General features: G+C 40.1%; 1 protein-coding gene across 1 annotated transcript in view; it reads right to left on the reverse strand.

Annotated features, from left to right (window-relative positions):
* eeig1b (estrogen-induced osteoclastogenesis regulator 1b) overlaps positions 1–16,644 on the reverse strand; it is a 108,625-nt gene extending 91,981 nt beyond the window's left edge. The window contains exons 1-2 of the mRNA XM_045693160.2: positions 16,546–16,644; positions 15,630–15,973 (exon numbers count right to left, since the gene is read on the reverse strand). Coding sequence (XP_045549116.1) covers positions 15,630–15,775 — 146 coding nt within the window. The 5' untranslated portion in view covers positions 15,776–15,973; positions 16,546–16,644. The remainder of the gene's footprint in view (positions 1–15,629; positions 15,974–16,545) is intronic.
* Between the last annotated feature and the right edge of the window lie 2,722 nt (positions 16,645–19,366).

Genomic DNA, 19,366 nt, shown 5'->3' on the forward strand with positions numbered 1-19,366 from the left:
GTACCAGACCAGACAATACCAGACCAGACAATACCAGACAATACCAGACAATACCAGACAATACCAGACCAGACAATACCAGACAATACCAGACAATACCAGACAATACCAGACAATACCAGACAATACCAGACCAGACAATACCAGACAATACCAGACCAGACAATACCAGACCAGACAATACTAGACCAGACAATACCAGACAATACCAGACCAGACAATACTAGACCAGACAATACCAGACAATACCAGACCAGACAACACCAGACCAGACAATACCAGACCAGACAATACCAGACCAGACAATACCAGACCAGACAATACCAGACAATATCAGACCAGACAATATCAGACCAGACAATACCAGACCAGACAATACCAGACCAGACAATACCAGACAATACCAGACCAGACAATATCAGACCAGACAATACCAGACCAGACAATACCAGACAATATCAGACCAGACAATACCAGACCAGACAATACCAGACAATACCAGACCAGACAATACCAGACCAGACAATACCAGACCAGACAATACCAGACAATACCTGACCAGACAATACCAGACAATACCAGACAATACCAGACCAGACAATACCAGACCAGACAATACCAGACCAGACAATACCAGACCAGACAATACCAGACAATACCAGACCAGACAATACCAGACCAGACAATACCAGACCAGACAATAGCAGACAATACCAGACCAGACAATACCAGACCAGACAACACCAGACCAGACAATACCAGACAATACCAGACCAGACAATACCAGACCAGACAATACCAGACCAGACAATACCAGACAATACCAGACCAGACAATACCAGACCAGACAATACCAGACAATACCAGACCAGACAATACCAGACCAGACAATACCAGACCAGACAATACCAGACCAGACAATACCAGACCAGACAATACCAGACCAGACAATACCAGACCAGACAATACCAGACAATACCAGACCAGACAATACCAGACCAGACAATACCAGACCAGACAATACCAGACCAGACAATACCAGACCAGACAATACCAGACAATATCAGACCAGACAATATCAGACCAGACAATACCAGACCAGACAACACCAGACCAGACAATACCAGACCAGACAATACCAGACCAGACAACACCAGACCAGACAATACCAGACAATACCAGACCAGACAATACCAGACAATACCAGACCAGACAATACCAGACCAGACAATACCAGACCAGACAATACCAGACAATACCAGACCAGACAATACCAGACCAGACAATACCAGACAATACCAGACCAGACAATACCAGACCAGACAATACCAGACCAGACAATACCAGACAATACCAGACAATACCAGACCAGACAATACCAGACCAGACAATACCAGACCAGACAATACCAGACCAGACAATACCAGACCAGACAAGAAAATACCAGACAAGACCAGTTCTGTACTGTAACTGTTATCTGCATTAGGCCCCGTATATAAAACTCCAGTCTTCAACCTCATCCTCTATGCAAAACTCCAGTCTTCAACCTCATCCTCTATGCAAAACCCCAGCCTTCAATCTCATCCTTTATGTAAAACCCCAGTCTTCAACCTCATCCTCTATGCAAAACCCCAGTCTTCAACCTCATCCTCTATGCAAAACCCCAGACTTCAACCTCATCCTCTATGCACAACCCCAGCCTTCAACCTCATCCTCTATGCAAAACCCCAGTCTTCAACCTCATCCTCTATGCAAAACCCCAGCCTTCAACCTCATCCTCTATGCAAAACCCCAGCCTTCAACCTCATCCTCTATGCAAAACCCCAGTCTTCAACCTCATCCTCTATGCAAAACCCCAGCCTTCAACCTCATCCTCTATGTAAAACCCCAGTCTTCAACCTCATCCTCTATGTAAAACCCCAGTCTTCAATCTCATCCTCTATGCAAAACCCCAGCCTTCAACCTCATCCTCTATGTAAAACCCCAGCCTTCAACCTCATCCTCTATGTAAAACCCCAGCCTTCAACCTCATCCTCTATGTAAAACCCCAGCCTTCAACCTCATCCTCTATGTAAAACCCCAGTCTTCAACCTCATCCTCTATGCAAAACCCCAGCCTTCAACCTCATCCTCTATGTAAAACCCCAGTCTTCAATCTCATCCTCTATGCAAAACCCCAGCCTTCAACCTCATCCTCTTTGTAAAACCCCAGTCTTCAATCTCATCCTTTATGTAAAACCCCAGTCTTCAACCTCATCCTTTATGTAAAACCCCAGTCTTCAACCTCATCCTCTATGCAAAACCCCAGCCTTCAACCTCATCCTCTATGCAAAACCCCAGCCTTCAACCTCATCCTCTATGTAAAACCCCAGCCTTCAACCTCATCCTCTATGCAAAACCCCAGTCTTCAATCTCATCCTTTATGCAAAACCCCAGCCTTCAACCTCATCCTCTATGTAAAACCCCAGTCTTCAACCTCATCCTCTATGTAAAACCCCAGCCTTCAACCTCATCCTCTATGTAAAACCCCAGTCTTCAATCTCATCCTCTATGCAAAACCCCAGCCTTCAACCTCATCCTCTATGTAAAACCCCAGCCTTCAACCTCATCCTCTATGTAAAACCCCAGTCTTCAACCTCATCCTCTATGCAAAACCCCAGCCTTCAACCTCATCCTCTATGTAAAACCCCAGTCTTCAATCTCATCCTCTATGCAAAACCCCAGCCTTCAACCTCATCCTCTTTGTAAAACCCCAGTCTTCAATCTCATCCTTTATGTAAAACCCCAGTCTTCAACCTCATCCTTTATGTAAAACCCCAGTCTTCAACCTCATCCTCTATGCAAAACCCCAGCCTTCAACCTCATCCTCTATGCAAAACCCCAGCCTTCAACCTCATCCTCTATGTAAAACCCCAGCCTTCAACCTCATCCTCTATGTAAAACCCCAGCCTTCAACCTCATCCTCTATGCAAAACCCCAGACTTCAACCTCATCCTCTATGCAAAACCCCAGTCTTCAACCTCATCCTCTATGCAAAACCCCAGTCTTCAACCTCATCCTCTATGCAAAACTCCAGCCTTCAATCTCATCCTCTATGTAAAACCCCAGCCTTCAACCTCATCCTCTATGTAAAACCCCAGTCTTCAACCTCATCCTCTATGCAAAACCCCAGCCTTCAACCTCATCCTCTATGTAAAACCCCAGTCTTCAACCTCATCCTCTATGCAAAACCCCAGCCTTCAACCTCATCCTCTATGTAAAACCCCAGTCTTCAATCTCATCCTCTATGCAAAACCCCAGCCTTCAACCTCATCCTCTTTGTAAAACCCCAGTCTTCAATCTCATCCTTTATGTAAAACCCCAGTCTTCAACCTCATCCTTTATGTAAAACCCCAGTCTTCAACCTCATCCTCTATGCAAAACCCCAGCCTTCAACCTCATCCTCTATGCAAAACCCCAGCCTTCAACCTCATCCTCTATGTAAAACCCCAGCCTTCAACCTCATCCTCTATGTAAAACCCCAGCCTTCAACCTCATCCTCTATGCAAAACCCCAGACTTCAACCTCATCCTCTATGCAAAACCCCAGTCTTCAACCTCATCCTCTATGCAAAACCCCAGTCTTCAACCTCATCCTCTATGCAAAACCCCAGTCTTCAACCTCATCCTCTATGCAAAACCCCAGTCTTCAATCTCATCCTCTATGCAAAACTCCAGCCTTCAATCTCATCCTCTATGTAAAACCCCAGCCTTCAACCTCATCCTCTATGTAAAACCCCAGTCTTCAACCTCATCCTCTATGTAAAACCCCAGTCTTCAACCTCATCCTCTATGCAAAACCCCAGCCTTCAACCTCATCCTCTATGTAAAACCCCAGCCTTCAACCTCATCCTCTATGTAAAACCCCAGCCTTCAACCTCATCCTCTATGCAAAACTCCAGCCTTCAAACTCATTATCTATGTAAAACTCCAGCCTTCAATCTCGTTATCTATGTAAAACCAGCCACCACAACCGGCTACAACAGGACAGCCATTGACACCTGTGTGTGTCAGAGAGCTTAAAGTGTTATATATAGGCGCCACACACCGGGTCGCTAGTAGTGGCATACGGTGAGACATCTGTCTTCTACTTAGAGTAGAGTTCAACTGACCTTCTTTACCAGTGACAAATCCTTTGTTGTGCTTTGCAGAGTTCATAGGGTCAAGGATGTAAATAATGACACCAAGACCTCTACTAATACTACTACAATGACTTTGACTTATGACTTCGTATCTATTGTATATGGCAGTTAGGTGCTTTGCCTTTGACACATGTACAGTTTGCACCCAGACTACAAATGAGGTTGGTTTGCAGAGCTGACAATCAAAGAGAAGCAACGTTAGGTCAGAGTCCTTCGATTCAGCGTTGCCTTGACAACATTACAGCAACATCTTCTCGTTGCTGCCAAGTTGCCAACTCAGTCTCTTCCAGAGTCGAGACACACATCAACGTCTCTTTTTCAATTCAGGCCCTTTCATACAAGCAACATAGGCCCGAGAATCAGCGATGCAACAACAACCCTTTAAACACAGTCCCTGAGGGATGGCAATAACATTGGCCAGTTCTGTAGTATCTAACCATGTATCTAATCAACTGTTTCAACCCTACACCCCAGACAATATTACATGAAGTGCTTTGATGACAGAGTTCTCCATTAAGCAAGGCAAAGGCCCACCCGAGGGAAATGGGGGGGGGGGGGGGCACTGGGGAGACAGAACTGCATAATACCCTGACAGATCTCTCTCTCTCTCTCTCTCTCTCTACAGAGGCTAACTAGACTCTGGTGTCTTCATCAAAGACAGTCATGCTAGGGGAGATAGTGGTGGATGAGATCATACATTCAAGCAACATGGGATGAGAGGGGAAAGGAAACAAAACAACTACAGCAGAGGACTATGACTACAGGGCTGTAGCTAGTGAGGGGCTATGGTGAGGGGCTATGGTGAGGGGTTATGGTGAGGGGCTATGGTGAGTGGCTATAGTGAGGGGCTATGGTGAGGGGTTATGGTGAGGGGCTATGGTGAGGGGTTATGGTGAGGGGCTATGGTGAGGGGCTATGGTGAGGGGTTATGGTGAGGGGTTATGGTGAGGGGCTATGGTGAGGGGTTATGGTGAGTGGCTATAGTGAGGGGCTATGGTGAGGGGCTATGGTGAGGGGTTATGGTGAGGGGCTATGGTGAGGGGTTATGGTGAGTGGCTATAGTGAGGGGCTATGGTGAGGGGTTATGGTGAGGGGCTATGGTGAGGGGCTATGGCGAGGGGCTATGGCGAGGGGCTATGGCGAGGGGTTATGGCGAGGGGCTATGGTGAGGGGCTATGGTGAGGGGCTATGGCGAGGGGTTATGGCGAGGGGCTATGGTGAGGGGCTATGGTGAGGGGCTATGGTGAGGGGTTATGGTGAGGGGCTATGGTGAGGCGTTATGGTGAGGGGTTATGGTGAGGGGCTATTGCGAGGGGTTATGGTGAGGGGTTATGGTGAGGGGCTATGGTGAGGGGCTATGGTGAGGGGCTATGGTGAGGGGCTATGGTGAGGGGCTATGGTGAGGGGCTACAGTGAGGGGCTATGGTGAGGGGCTATGGTGAGGGGCTATGGTGAGGGGTTATGGTGAGGGGCTATGGTGAGGGGCTACAGTGAGGGGCTATGGTGAGGGGTTAGGGTAGACTTGGGCTAGTGCAGGGCTATGGTGAAGGGCTATGGTGAAGGGCTATGTTGAGGGGTTAGAGTAAATGGACTTGGGCTAGTGTAGGGCTATAGTCACAGGGGTTACATTAGGGTAAATGGACTTGGGCTAGTGTAGGGCTATAGTCACAGGGGTTACATTAGGGTAAATGGACTTAGGCTAGTGTAGGGCTATAGTCACAGGGGTTACATTAGGGTAAATGGACTTGGGCTAGTGTAGGGCTATAGTCACAGGGGTTACATTAGGGTAAATGGACTTGGGCTAGTGTAGGGCTATAGTCACAGGGGTTACATTAGGGTAAATGCAGGGGATGATCAACAGACTGCTTATCCCTGTTGTTGTGTCACCACTACTTAACAGGCCACTACTATAAATCAAATCACATTTTATTTCTCACATGCTTAGTAGACAACAGGTGTAGGCTAACAGTGAAATGCTTACAGGTCCTTTTCAAACAATGCAGAGTTAAAGATAAAAAGAATTGAAACAAAAATAGAAATTGTGACACGAGGACTAAATACACAATTAATAATGAATAACATGGCTATATACAGGGAGTAGAAAATAACATGACTATATACAGGGAGCAGAAAATAACATGGCTATATACAGGGAGCAGAAAATAACATGGCTATATACAGGGAGTAGAAAATAACATGACTATATACAGGGAGCAGAAAATAACATGGCTATATACAGGGAGTAGAAAATAACATGACTATATACAGGGAGTATAAAATAACATGGCTATATACAGGGAGCAGAAAATAACATGGCTATATACAGGGAGCAGAAAATAACATGGCTATATACAGGGAGCAGAAAATAACATGGCTATATACAGGGAGTATAAAATAACATGGCTATATACAGGGAGCAGAAAATAACATGGCTATATACAGGGAGCAGAAAATAACATGGCTATATACAGGGAGCAGAAAATAACATGGCTATATACAGGGAGTAGAAAATAACATGGCTATATACAGGGAGTAGAAAATAACATGGCTATATACAGGGAGTATAAAATAACATGGCTATATACAGGGAGCAGAAAATAACATGGCTATATACAGGGAGCAGAAAATAACATGGCTATATACAGGGAGCAGAAAATAACATGGCTATATACAGGGAGTAGAAAATAACATGGCTATATACAGGGAGCAGAAAATAACATGGCTATATACAGGGAGCAGAAAATAACATGGTTATATACAGGGAGTATAAAATAACATGGCTATATACAGGGAGCAGAAAATAACATGGTTATATACAGGGAGTATAAAATAACATGGCTATATACAGGGAGCAGAAAATATCATGGCTATATACAGGGAACAGAAAATAACATGGCTATATACAGGGAGCAGAAAATAACATGGCTATATACAGGGAGCAGAAAATAACATGACTATATACAGGGAGCAGAAAATAACATGGCTATATACAGGGAGCAGAAAATAACATGGCTATATACAGGGAGCAGAAAATAACATGGCTATATACAGGGAGTATAAAATAACATGGCTATATACAGGGAGTAGAAACTAACATGACTATATACAGGGAGCAGAAAATAACATGGCTATATACAGGGAGTATAAAATAACATGGCTATATACAGGGAGCAGAAAATAACATGGCTATATACAGGGAGTATAAAATAACATGGCTATATACAGGGAGCAGAAAATAACATGACTATATACAGGGAGTAGAAACTAACATGACTATATACAGGGAGCAGAAAATAACATGGCTATATACAGGGAGTATAAAATAACATGGCTATATACAGGGAGCAGAAAATAACATGACTATATACAGGGAGTAGAAAATAACATGACTATATACAGGGAGTAGAAAATAACATGGCTATATACAGGGAGTAGAAAATAACATGGCTATATACAGGGAGTAGAAAATAACATGGCTATATACAGGGAGTAGAAAATAACATGACTATATACAGGGAGCAGAAAATAACATGACTATATACAGGGAGCAGAAAATAACATGGCTATATACAGGGAGTATAAAATAACATGGCTATATACAGGGACCAGAAAATAACATGACTATATACAGGGAGCAGAAAATAACATGGGTATATACAGGGAGTAGAAAATAACATGGCTATATACAGGGAGTATAAAATAACATGACTATATACAGGGAGTAGAAACTAACATGACTATATACAGGGAGTATAAAATAACATGGCTATATACAGGGAGTAGAAAATAACATGGCTATATACAGGGAGTATAAAATAACATGACTATATACAGGGAGCAGAAAATAACATGACTATATACAGGGAGCAGAAAATAACATGGCTATATACAGGGAGTATAAAATAACATGGCTATATACAGGGACCAGAAAATAACATGACTATATACAGGGAGCAGAAAATAACATGGCTATATACAGGGAGCAGAAAATAACATGGCTATATACAGGGAGCAGAAAATAACATGGCTATATACAGGGAGTATAAAATAACATGGCTATATACAGGGAGTAGAAAATAACATGGCTATATACAGGGAGTAGAAAATAACATGGCTATATACAGGGAGTAGAAAATAACATGGCTATATACAGGGAGTAGAAACTAACATGACTATATACAGGGAGCAGAAAATAACATGACTATATACAGGGAGTAGAAAATAACATGGCTATATACAGGGAGCAGAAAATAACATGACTATATACAGGGAGTAGAAAGTAACATGGCTATATACAGGGAGTAGAAAATAACATGGCTATATACAGGGAGTAGAAAATAACATGGCTATATACAGGGAGTAGAAAATAACATGACTATATACAGGGAGCAGAAAATAACATGACTATATACAGGGAGTAGAAACTAACATGACTATATACAGGGAGCAGAAAATAACATGACTATATACAGGGAGTAGAAAATAACATGGCTATAAACAGGGAGTAGAAAATAACATGGCTATATACAGGGAGTAGAAAATAACATGGCTATAAACAGGGAGTAGAAAATAACATGGCTATAAACAGGGAGTAGAAAATAACATGGCTATATACAGGGACCAGAAAATAACATGACTATATACAGGGAGTAGAAAATAACATGGCTATATACAGGGAGTAGAAAATAACATGACTATATACAGGGAGTATAAAATAACATGGCTATATACAGGGAGTAGAAAATAACATGACTATATACAGGGAGTAGAAAATAACATGGCTATATACAGGGAGCAGAAAATAACATGGCTATATACAGGGAGTAGAAAATGAAAATAACATGGCTATATACAGGGAGTAGAAAATAACATGGCTATATACAGGGAGTAGAAAATGAAAATAACATGGCTATATACAGGGAGCAGAAAATAACATGGCTATATACAGGGAGTAGAAAATAACATGGCTATATACAGGGAGCAGAAAGTAACATGGCTATATACAGGGAGTAGAAAATGAAAATAACATGGCTATATACAGGGAGTAGAAAATAACATGACTATATACAGGGAGTATAAAATAACATGGCTATATACAGGGAGTAGAAAATAACATGGCTATATACAGGGAGCAGAAAGTAACATGGCTATATACAGGGAGTAGAAAATAACATGGCTATATACAGGGACCAGAAAATAACATGACTATATACAGGGAGTAGAAAATAACATGGCTATATACAGGGAGTAGAAAATAACATGACTATATACAGGGAGCAGAAAATAACATGGGTATATACAGGGAGTAGAAAATAACATGGCTATATACAGGGAGTAGAAAATAACATGGCTATATACAGGGAGCAGAAAATAACATGACTATATCCAGGGAGTAGAAAGTAACATGGCTATATACAGGGAGTAGAAAATATCATGGCTATATACAGGGAGTAGAAAATAACATGGGTATATACAGGGAGTAGAAAATAACATGGCTATGTACAGGGAGTAGAAAATAACATGGCTATATACAGGGAGTAGAAAATGAAAATAACATGGCTATATACAGGGAGTAGAAAATAACATGACTATATACAGGGAGTAGAAAATGAAAATAACATGGCTATATACAGGGAGTAGAAAATAACATGGCTATATACAGGGAGTAGAAAATAACATGGCTATATACAGGGAGTAGAAAATAACATGGCTATATACAGGGAGTAGAAAATAACATGGCTATATACAGGGAGTATAAAATAACATGGCTATATACAGGGACCAGAAAATAACATGACTATATACAGGGAGTAGAAAATAACATGGCTATATACAGGGAGTAGAAAATAACATGACTATATACAGGGAGTAGAAAATAACATGACTATATACAGGGAGCAGAAAATAACATGACTATATACAGGGAGCAGAAAATAACATGGCTATATACAGGGAGTATAAAATGAAAATAACATGGCTATATACAGGGAGCAGAAAATAACATGGCTATATACAGGGAGTAGAAAATGAAAATAACATGGCTATATACAGGGAGTAGAAAATAACATGACTATATACAGGGAGTAGAAAATGAAAATAACATGGCTATATACAGGGAGTAGAAAATAACATGGCTATATACAGGGAGTAGAAAATAACATGGCTATATACAGGGAGTAGAAAATAACATGGCTATATACAGGGAGTAGAAAATAACATGGCTATATACAGGGAGTATAAAATAACATGGCTATATACAGGGACCAGAAAATAACATGACTATATACAGGGAGTAGAAAATAACATGGCTATATACAGGGAGTAGAAAATAACATGACTATATACAGGGAGTAGAAAATGAAAATAACATGGCTATATACAGGGAGCAGAAAATAACATGGCTATATACAGGGAGCAGAAAATAACATGGCTATATACAGGGAGTAGAAAATAACATGGCTATATACAGGGAGTAGAAAATAACATGGCTATATACAGGGAGTATAAAATAACATGGCTATATACAGGGACCAGAAAATAACATGACTATATACAGGGAGTAGAAAATAACATGGCTATATACAGGGAGCAGAAAATAACATGACTATATACAGGGAGTAGAAAATAACATGACTATATACAGGGAGCAGAAAATAACATGGCTATATACAGGGAGTATAAAATAACATGGCTATATACAGGGAGCAGAAAATAACATGGCTATATACAGGGAGTATAAAATGAAAATAACATGACTATATACAGGGAGTAGAAAGTAACATGGCTATATACAGGGAGTAGAAAATATCATGGCTATATACAGGGAGTAGAAAATAACATGGGTATATACAGGGAGTAGAAAATAACATGGCTATGTACAGGGAGTAGAAAATAACATGGCTATATACAGGGAGTAGAAAATGAAAATAACATGGCTATATACAGGGAGTAGAAAATAACATGACTATATACAGGGAGTAGAAAATGAAAATAACATGGCTATATACAGGGAGTAGAAAATAACATGGCTATATACAGGGAGTAGAAAATGAAAATAACATGGCTATATACAGGGAGCAGAAAATAACATGGCTATATACAGGGAGTAGAAAATAACATGGCTATATACAGGGAGCAGAAAGTAACATGGCTATATACAGGGAGTAGAAAATGAAAATAACATGGCTATATACAGGGAGTAGAAAATAACATGACTATATACAGGGAGTATAAAATAACATGGCTATATACAGGGAGTAGAAAATAACATGGCTATATACAGGGAGCAGAAAGTAACATGGCTATATACAGGGAGTAGAAAATAACATGGCTATATACAGGGACCAGAAAATAACATGACTATATACAGGGAGTAGAAAATAACATGGCTATATACAGGGAGTAGAAAATAACATGACTATATACAGGGAGCAGAAAATAACATGGGTATATACAGGGAGTAGAAAATAACATGGCTATATACAGGGAGTAGAAAATAACATGGCTATATACAGGGAGCAGAAAATAACATGACTATATCCAGGGAGTAGAAAGTAACATGGCTATATACAGGGAGTAGAAAATATCATGGCTATATACAGGGAGTAGAAAATAACATGGGTATATACAGGGAGTAGAAAATAACATGGCTATGTACAGGGAGTAGAAAATAACATGGCTATATACAGGGAGTAGAAAATGAAAATAACATGGCTATATACAGGGAGTAGAAAATAACATGACTATATACAGGGAGTAGAAAATGAAAATAACATGGCTATATACAGGGAGTAGAAAATAACATGGCTATATACAGGGAGTAGAAAATAACATGGCTATATACAGGGAGTAGAAAATAACATGGCTATATACAGGGAGTAGAAAATAACATGGCTATATACAGGGAGTATAAAATAACATGGCTATATACAGGGACCAGAAAATAACATGACTATATACAGGGAGTAGAAAATAACATGGCTATATACAGGGAGTAGAAAATAACATGACTATATACAGGGAGTAGAAAATAACATGACTATATACAGGGAGCAGAAAATAACATGACTATATACAGGGAGCAGAAAATAACATGGCTATATACAGGGAGTATAAAATGAAAATAACATGGCTATATACAGGGAGCAGAAAATAACATGGCTATATACAGGGAGTAGAAAATGAAAATAACATGGCTATATACAGGGAGTAGAAAATAACATGACTATATACAGGGAGTAGAAAATGAAAATAACATGGCTATATACAGGGAGTAGAAAATAACATGGCTATATACAGGGAGTAGAAAATAACATGGCTATATACAGGGAGTAGAAAATAACATGGCTATATACAGGGAGTAGAAAATAACATGGCTATATACAGGGAGTATAAAATAACATGGCTATATACAGGGACCAGAAAATAACATGACTATATACAGGGAGTAGAAAATAACATGGCTATATACAGGGAGTAGAAAATAACATGACTATATACAGGGAGTAGAAAATGAAAATAACATGGCTATATACAGGGAGCAGAAAATAACATGGCTATATACAGGGAGCAGAAAATAACATGGCTATATACAGGGAGTAGAAAATAACATGGCTATATACAGGGAGTAGAAAATAACATGGCTATATACAGGGAGTATAAAATAACATGGCTATATACAGGGACCAGAAAATAACATGACTATATACAGGGAGTAGAAAATAACATGGCTATATACAGGGAGTAGAAAATAACATGGCTATATACAGGGAGTAGAAAATAACATGACTATATACAGGGAGCAGAAAATAACATGGCTATATACAGGGAGTAGAAAATAACATGGCTATATACAGGGAGCAGAAAATAACATGGCTATATACAGGGAGTATAAAATGAAAATAACATGACTATATACAGGGAGTAGAAAGTAACATGGCTATATACAGGGAGTAGAAAATATCATGGCTATATACAGGGAGTAGAAAATAACATGGGTATATACAGGGAGTAGAAAATAACATGGCTATGTACAGGGAGTAGAAAATAACATGGCTATATACAGGGAGTAGAAAATGAAAATAACATGGCTATATACAGGGAGTAGAAAATAACATGACTATATACAGGGAGTAGAAAATGAAAATAACATGGCTATATACAGGGAGTAGAAAATAACATGGCTATATACAGGGAGTAGAAAATAACATGGCTATATACAGGGAGTATAAAATAACATGGCTATATACAGGGAGTATAAAATAACATGGCTATATACAGGGAGCAGAAAATAACATGGCTATATACAGGGAGTATAAATAACATGGCTATATACAGGGAGTAGAAAATGAAAATAACATGGCTATATACAGGGAGCAGAAAATAACAGGACTATATACAGGGAGCAGAAAATAACATGGCTATATACAGGGAGCAGAAAATAACATGGCTATATACAGGGAGTAGAAAATAACATGGCTATATACAGGGAGCAGAAAATGAAAATAACATGGCTATATACAGGGAGCAGAAAATAACATGGCTATATACAGGGAGCAGAAAATAACATGGCTATATACAGGGAGCAGAAAATAACATGGCTATATACAGGGAGCAGAAAATAACATGGCTATATACAGGGAGTAGAAAATAACATGGCTATATACAGGGAGCAGAAAATAACATGACTATATACAGGGAGCAGAAAATAACATGGCTATATACAGGGAGTAGAAACTAACATGACTATATACAGGGAGTAGAAAATAACATGACTATATACAGGGAGTAGAAAATAACATGGCTATATACAGGGAGTAGAAAATAACATGGCTATATACAGGGAGTAGAAAATATCATGGCTATATACAGGGAGTAGAAAATAACATGGCTATATACAGGGAGTAGAAAGTAACATGCCTATATACAGGGAGTAGAAAATAACATGGCTATATACAGGGAGTATAAAATAACATGGCTATATACAGGGAGTAGGAAATATCATGGCTATATACAGGGAGCAGAAAATAACATGGCTATATACAGGGAGTAGAAAATGAAAATAACATGGCTATATACAGGGAGCAGAAAATAACATGACTATATACAGGGAGTAGAAATCCATTAACATGTAGGCCACCCTGTCTGGGTGACATATATCAGACCCTCTATGGGGGTTTACAGCTGTTATCCAGATGAGAAGGAATGTTAGGCTCTGGAGTTCCACAGGAATCTATGGATTTCAACATATCCCCCACACCTGTGATATAAATCACTGCATTTCAATGTATCACATAATAAAACACGGAGACACCCACGTGGTGTCAGAAGAATGTAGGAATGCAATTAACTTAAATGAACCAAGCCTAGGAAGGCTAACTGTCCACCAGCATCTTGTCGGTCTACACTTGACATTTAACTCAGAACAAATGAGTAGGGCAAGAGTTGTTTGGAAAAGGTCCCTGCCACCACTGTGTGCCAACTTGAACGCTGAGTGTGAGAGGCAAACGACAGGAACACTCACACACAATCACAGCAAGCCTTTGAAAAGCAATACACTGATATAACCATCTGTGGCATTTACCTATCTACAGGTACTTATTCATAATGTCTTGGAAACTATTGGTGTCAAATGGCAAGTTTAAAAAGTACTCTGAAAAGGTTTTGTTGTAGAAACTGTGATATTACTGAGTTATTACTATGTGTTGCATAGAAACAATGCATCTGTCACAATATGACACGGGATAAAATGGACATATCCCCATATCATTCCATTGATCAAACTGCAAGAATTGTTATTTGGTGTCTGTACACAGCAAAGGATCAGAAACAGGCAAAGCGTGACAAAACTGCAACAAAGAAACAAATAAGGCACAAGCCCTGACTACATTTTTGGCGGGGATCCAAGCAGCCAGAGCGGGAGATCCTATTATTCTCTTAGATAATATACACTCTTAGGAAAAAAATGTGCAATCTAGAACCTAAAATGGTTCTTTGGCTGTCCTCATAGGAGAACCCTTTAAATAACTAGTTTTGGTTCCAGGTAAAACCCTTTTGGATCCAGGTAGAACCCTTTTCGGTTCTATGTAGAACCCTTTCCACAGACAGCATAAGAACCCTTTTTTCTAAGAGTGTATGATGTTTAGAAAAATGATCTTGCTTATAAAAGCTACCTAATAATCCTCTGTTTACAATCCTGAAAGGTGTGATCCATCTGTCATCTATTATGTATGTATATTCAGGCTAATCCCTCTTGTGCCTACATTGATCAAATCAAGCTTTCAGGACATTCGGGCAATAGCCTAGACTGGGTGCCAGTTTGTTTCTGCAAAACATGATAAGGAGTGGCAAGGAGTGGAATGATAGCTAAACAGACTGGTACACACAGGCTAGCAATAGCCTACCCCATGCACAAAATGCACAGTGAAAAAATAAATGAGAATCGTTTTTACCTGGATGATGAGACGGCAAAGTCCCCACCGTCCAACAATCGGATCTTGCAAAAAAGTACCCCATTGACAAACGGTACGGCCGTGAGCTCGTCCAATGTAAAATGGATTTGAAACTTGAACCTCTTCTTTTTCATTAAAAACGCCATTGAGACGGTTGAAACAGGTGAACTGGAATATGTTGACAGGTTTATTCAGCAGAAATAGTCCTAAATTAAACCTTTGGGATTGACCGACAAAAACGGATAGGAAATGAAACAAAGTATTAATTTCGTTTTTAAATCAGGAGCTTGCAAGTCCTTGATTTTTTGCCTCAGCATCTCTGATGACCCAGTGTTGATTCGGACCTGTAGCAGGAACAAAATAACAGGTGCTTTACGATCATATACTGAAGAGTGCAAACACATCTTATTGGTTATCCCTCATTTTTCTCACATATAGGTTAAAAGCCTTTCACAAAATATATATAACAAACAGATTATTGTAGTGATATTCATAGCCGATTATTATACTTATATTCAATCAGGGCAACTTCAGAGAAAATAGTTTGAAGGCATATTCTACACACGAACAAATGCTTTGTTAAGATGTTGTCTTGGCATTTCTTTACACCCTGTGTTGGTTATGGAATTTAGACATTATAAAATATCTACACCATTCCCAAAACCACACGTTAATTCGCAACTCGTGATTTTTAGGTAGTCGGCGTCAGTAAAGTAGATACAAAAAGGAAAGGGTAGTTCCACCCATGATCTATTCGATTCTTCTGCATTACATGAATCGTACCAAGAATTTCTTGCCAACCCTCCACGCAAACACAAGCGCATTTCAACCAGAGAACGAGGTGAATTAACAGAAAGTATAGAGACACAATTACAACTAAGACACTCAAATATGTCAAAGAAAGTAATAGTTTTACCTCATATTCAAAGAGGACAACGTGACATCTCCTCACAGTCCAGCAACACTAACATTCATACTTTACTTTGAACCATAGTGGGCTGTTCTTGACTTTAGTCCCTCCTTTCTTCTAAATATAAATCGAGATGCTAAGCACCGCCTTCGGCTCAGAGAACCGTGTAAATTACGTTTTGCATTATGTATAATAAATAACCTGAATTGATAGACAGTATTCACAAACATAAACGTCTTAAACATTAGAATCCATTTCTTTTAACCACCCAAAAGTTATATAATTTTCAGTTCATTAATACTCATAAATCCACATTTTATGAGGAGAAAATAATCATTTTCTTCTACTGGCCTATTATCAATATGTGAAAACATCAAAGTACGTTAATGTGTAGAGTACTCGTCTAAAATAAATAACCTTCACACTGTCATGTCAAATTGTGATTAGTTAAATCTTAACATAGAGCGCCATCTGCTGGTAATTGTAATATTGACGTTGCATCCTCATTTTTATTCAGTCAGGGTTAGCATTCATTTTACCGTCAGTCGTGTCAGTGCCAGCTAACTGTATTTTTCCATCAAACCCAACCAAATCATGAGAAAACAAAAAGGTAATTACTTGACACTTTGGAAAGAATTTACAAAAAAACAGAGCAAACTAGAATGCTAAAGTATTTGGCCCTAAACAGAGAGTACACAGTGGCAGAATACCTGACCACTGTGACTGACCCAAAATTAAGGGAATCATTGACAGACTCAGTGAGCATAGCCTTGCTATTGAGAAAGGCCCCCGAAGGCAGACCTGGCTCTCAAGAGAAGACAGGCTATGTGCACACTGCCCACAAAATGAGGTGGGAACTGAGCTGCACTTCCTGACCTCCTGACAAACGTATCACCACATTAGAGACACATTTCCCTCAGATTACAGATACACAAAGAATTAAAAAACAAATCAAATGTGGATAAACTCCCATATCTATTGGGTGAAATACCACAGTGTGCAATCACAGCAGCAAGATTTGTGACCTGCTGCCACAAGACAAATGCAACCAGTGAGGAACAAACACCATTGTAAATACAACCTATATTTATGTTTATTTATTTTCCCATTTGTGCTTTAACTATTTGCACATCATTACAACCCTGTATATATACATATGCCATTTGAAATTTCTTTATTCTTTAGGAACTTTTGTGTAAAGTTTACTGTTAATTTTGTATTGTTTATTTCACTTTTGTTTATTATCTATTTCACTTGCTTTGGCAATGTAAATATAAACTCAGCAAAAAAAGAAACATCCCTTTTTCAGGACCCTGTCTTTCAAAGATAATTCGTAAAAATCCAAATAACTTCACAGATCTTCATTATAAAGAGTTTAAACACAGTTTCCCATGCTTGTTCAATGAACCATAAACAATTAATGAACATGCACCTGTGGAACGGTCATTAAGACACTAACAGCTTACAGACGGTAGGCAATTAAGGTTACAGTTATGAAAACTTAGGACATTAAAGAGGCCTTTCTACTGACTCTGAAAAACACCAAAAGAAAGATGCCCAGGGTCCCTGCTCATCTGCGTGAACGTGCCTTAGGCATGCTGCAAGGAGGCATGAGGACTGCAGATGTGGCCAGGGCAATAAAATACAATGTCCGTACTGTGAGACGCCTATGACAGCGCTACAGGGAGACAGGACAGACAGCTGATTGTCCTTGCAGTCGCAGACCACGTGTAACAACACCTGCACAGGATCGGTACATCCGAACATCACACCTGCGGGACAGGTACAGAATGGCAACAAAGAACTGCCCAAGTTATACCAGGAACGCACTATCCCTCCATCAGTGCTCAGACTGTCCGCAATAGGCGGAGAGAGGCTGGACTGAGGGCTTGTTGGCCTGTTGTAACATCACCGGCCACAATGTTGCCTATGGGCACAAACCCACCATCGCTGGACCAGACAGGACTGGCAAAAAGTGCTCTTCACTGACGAGTCGCGGTTTTGTCTCACCAGGGGTGATGGTCGGATTTGCGTTTATCGTCGAAGAAATGAGCGTTACACCGAGGCCTGTACTCTGGAGCGGGATCGATTTGGAGGTGAAGGGTCCGTCATGATCTGGGGCGGTGTGTCACAGCATCATCGGACTGAGCTTGTTGTCATTTCAGGCAATCTCAACGCTGTGCGTTACAGGGAAGACATCCTCCTCCCTCATGTGGTACCCTTCCTGCAGGCTCATCCTGACATGACCCTAACATCTCACAGCAAGAACTGGCAAATCTGGTGCAGTCCATGAGGAGGAGATGCACTGCAGTACTTAATGCAGCTGGTGGCCACACCAGATACTGACTGTTACTTTTGATTTTGACCCCCCTTTGTTCAGGGACACATTATTCAATTTCTGTTAGTCACGTCTGTGGAACCTGTTCAGTTTAGGTCTCAGTTGTTGAATCTTACGTTCATACAAATATTTACACAGGTTAAGTTTGCTGAAAATAAACGCAGTTGACAGTGAGAGGACGTTTCTTTTTTTGCTGAATTTATGTTGTTTCCCATGCCAATAAAGCCCTTAAATTGAAATTGACTATGGGAAGGGCACACACCCCTGTTGGGCCCACGTGTTGAGGGTCAGCGTGGCGGGAGGTGCTGTTGCCTACCTTCATCATCTCTGGGTCAGCTCGTCAGGGGGAGGGGGGGGTTCAGACATAGGGCCCTGAGCTTAGTGATGAGCTTGGAGGGCACTATGACGTTGAAGGCTGAGCTGTAGTTGATGAACAGCATTCTATCCCAGGTGGGATAGGGCAGTGTGCAGTGCAATGGCGATTGCGTC

This window comes from Salmo salar, chromosome 01 (assembly GCF_965601325.2).
Source record: "Salmo salar chromosome 01, fSalSal1, whole genome shotgun sequence".
Taxonomy (NCBI): Eukaryota; Metazoa; Chordata; class Actinopteri; order Salmoniformes; family Salmonidae; genus Salmo; species Salmo salar.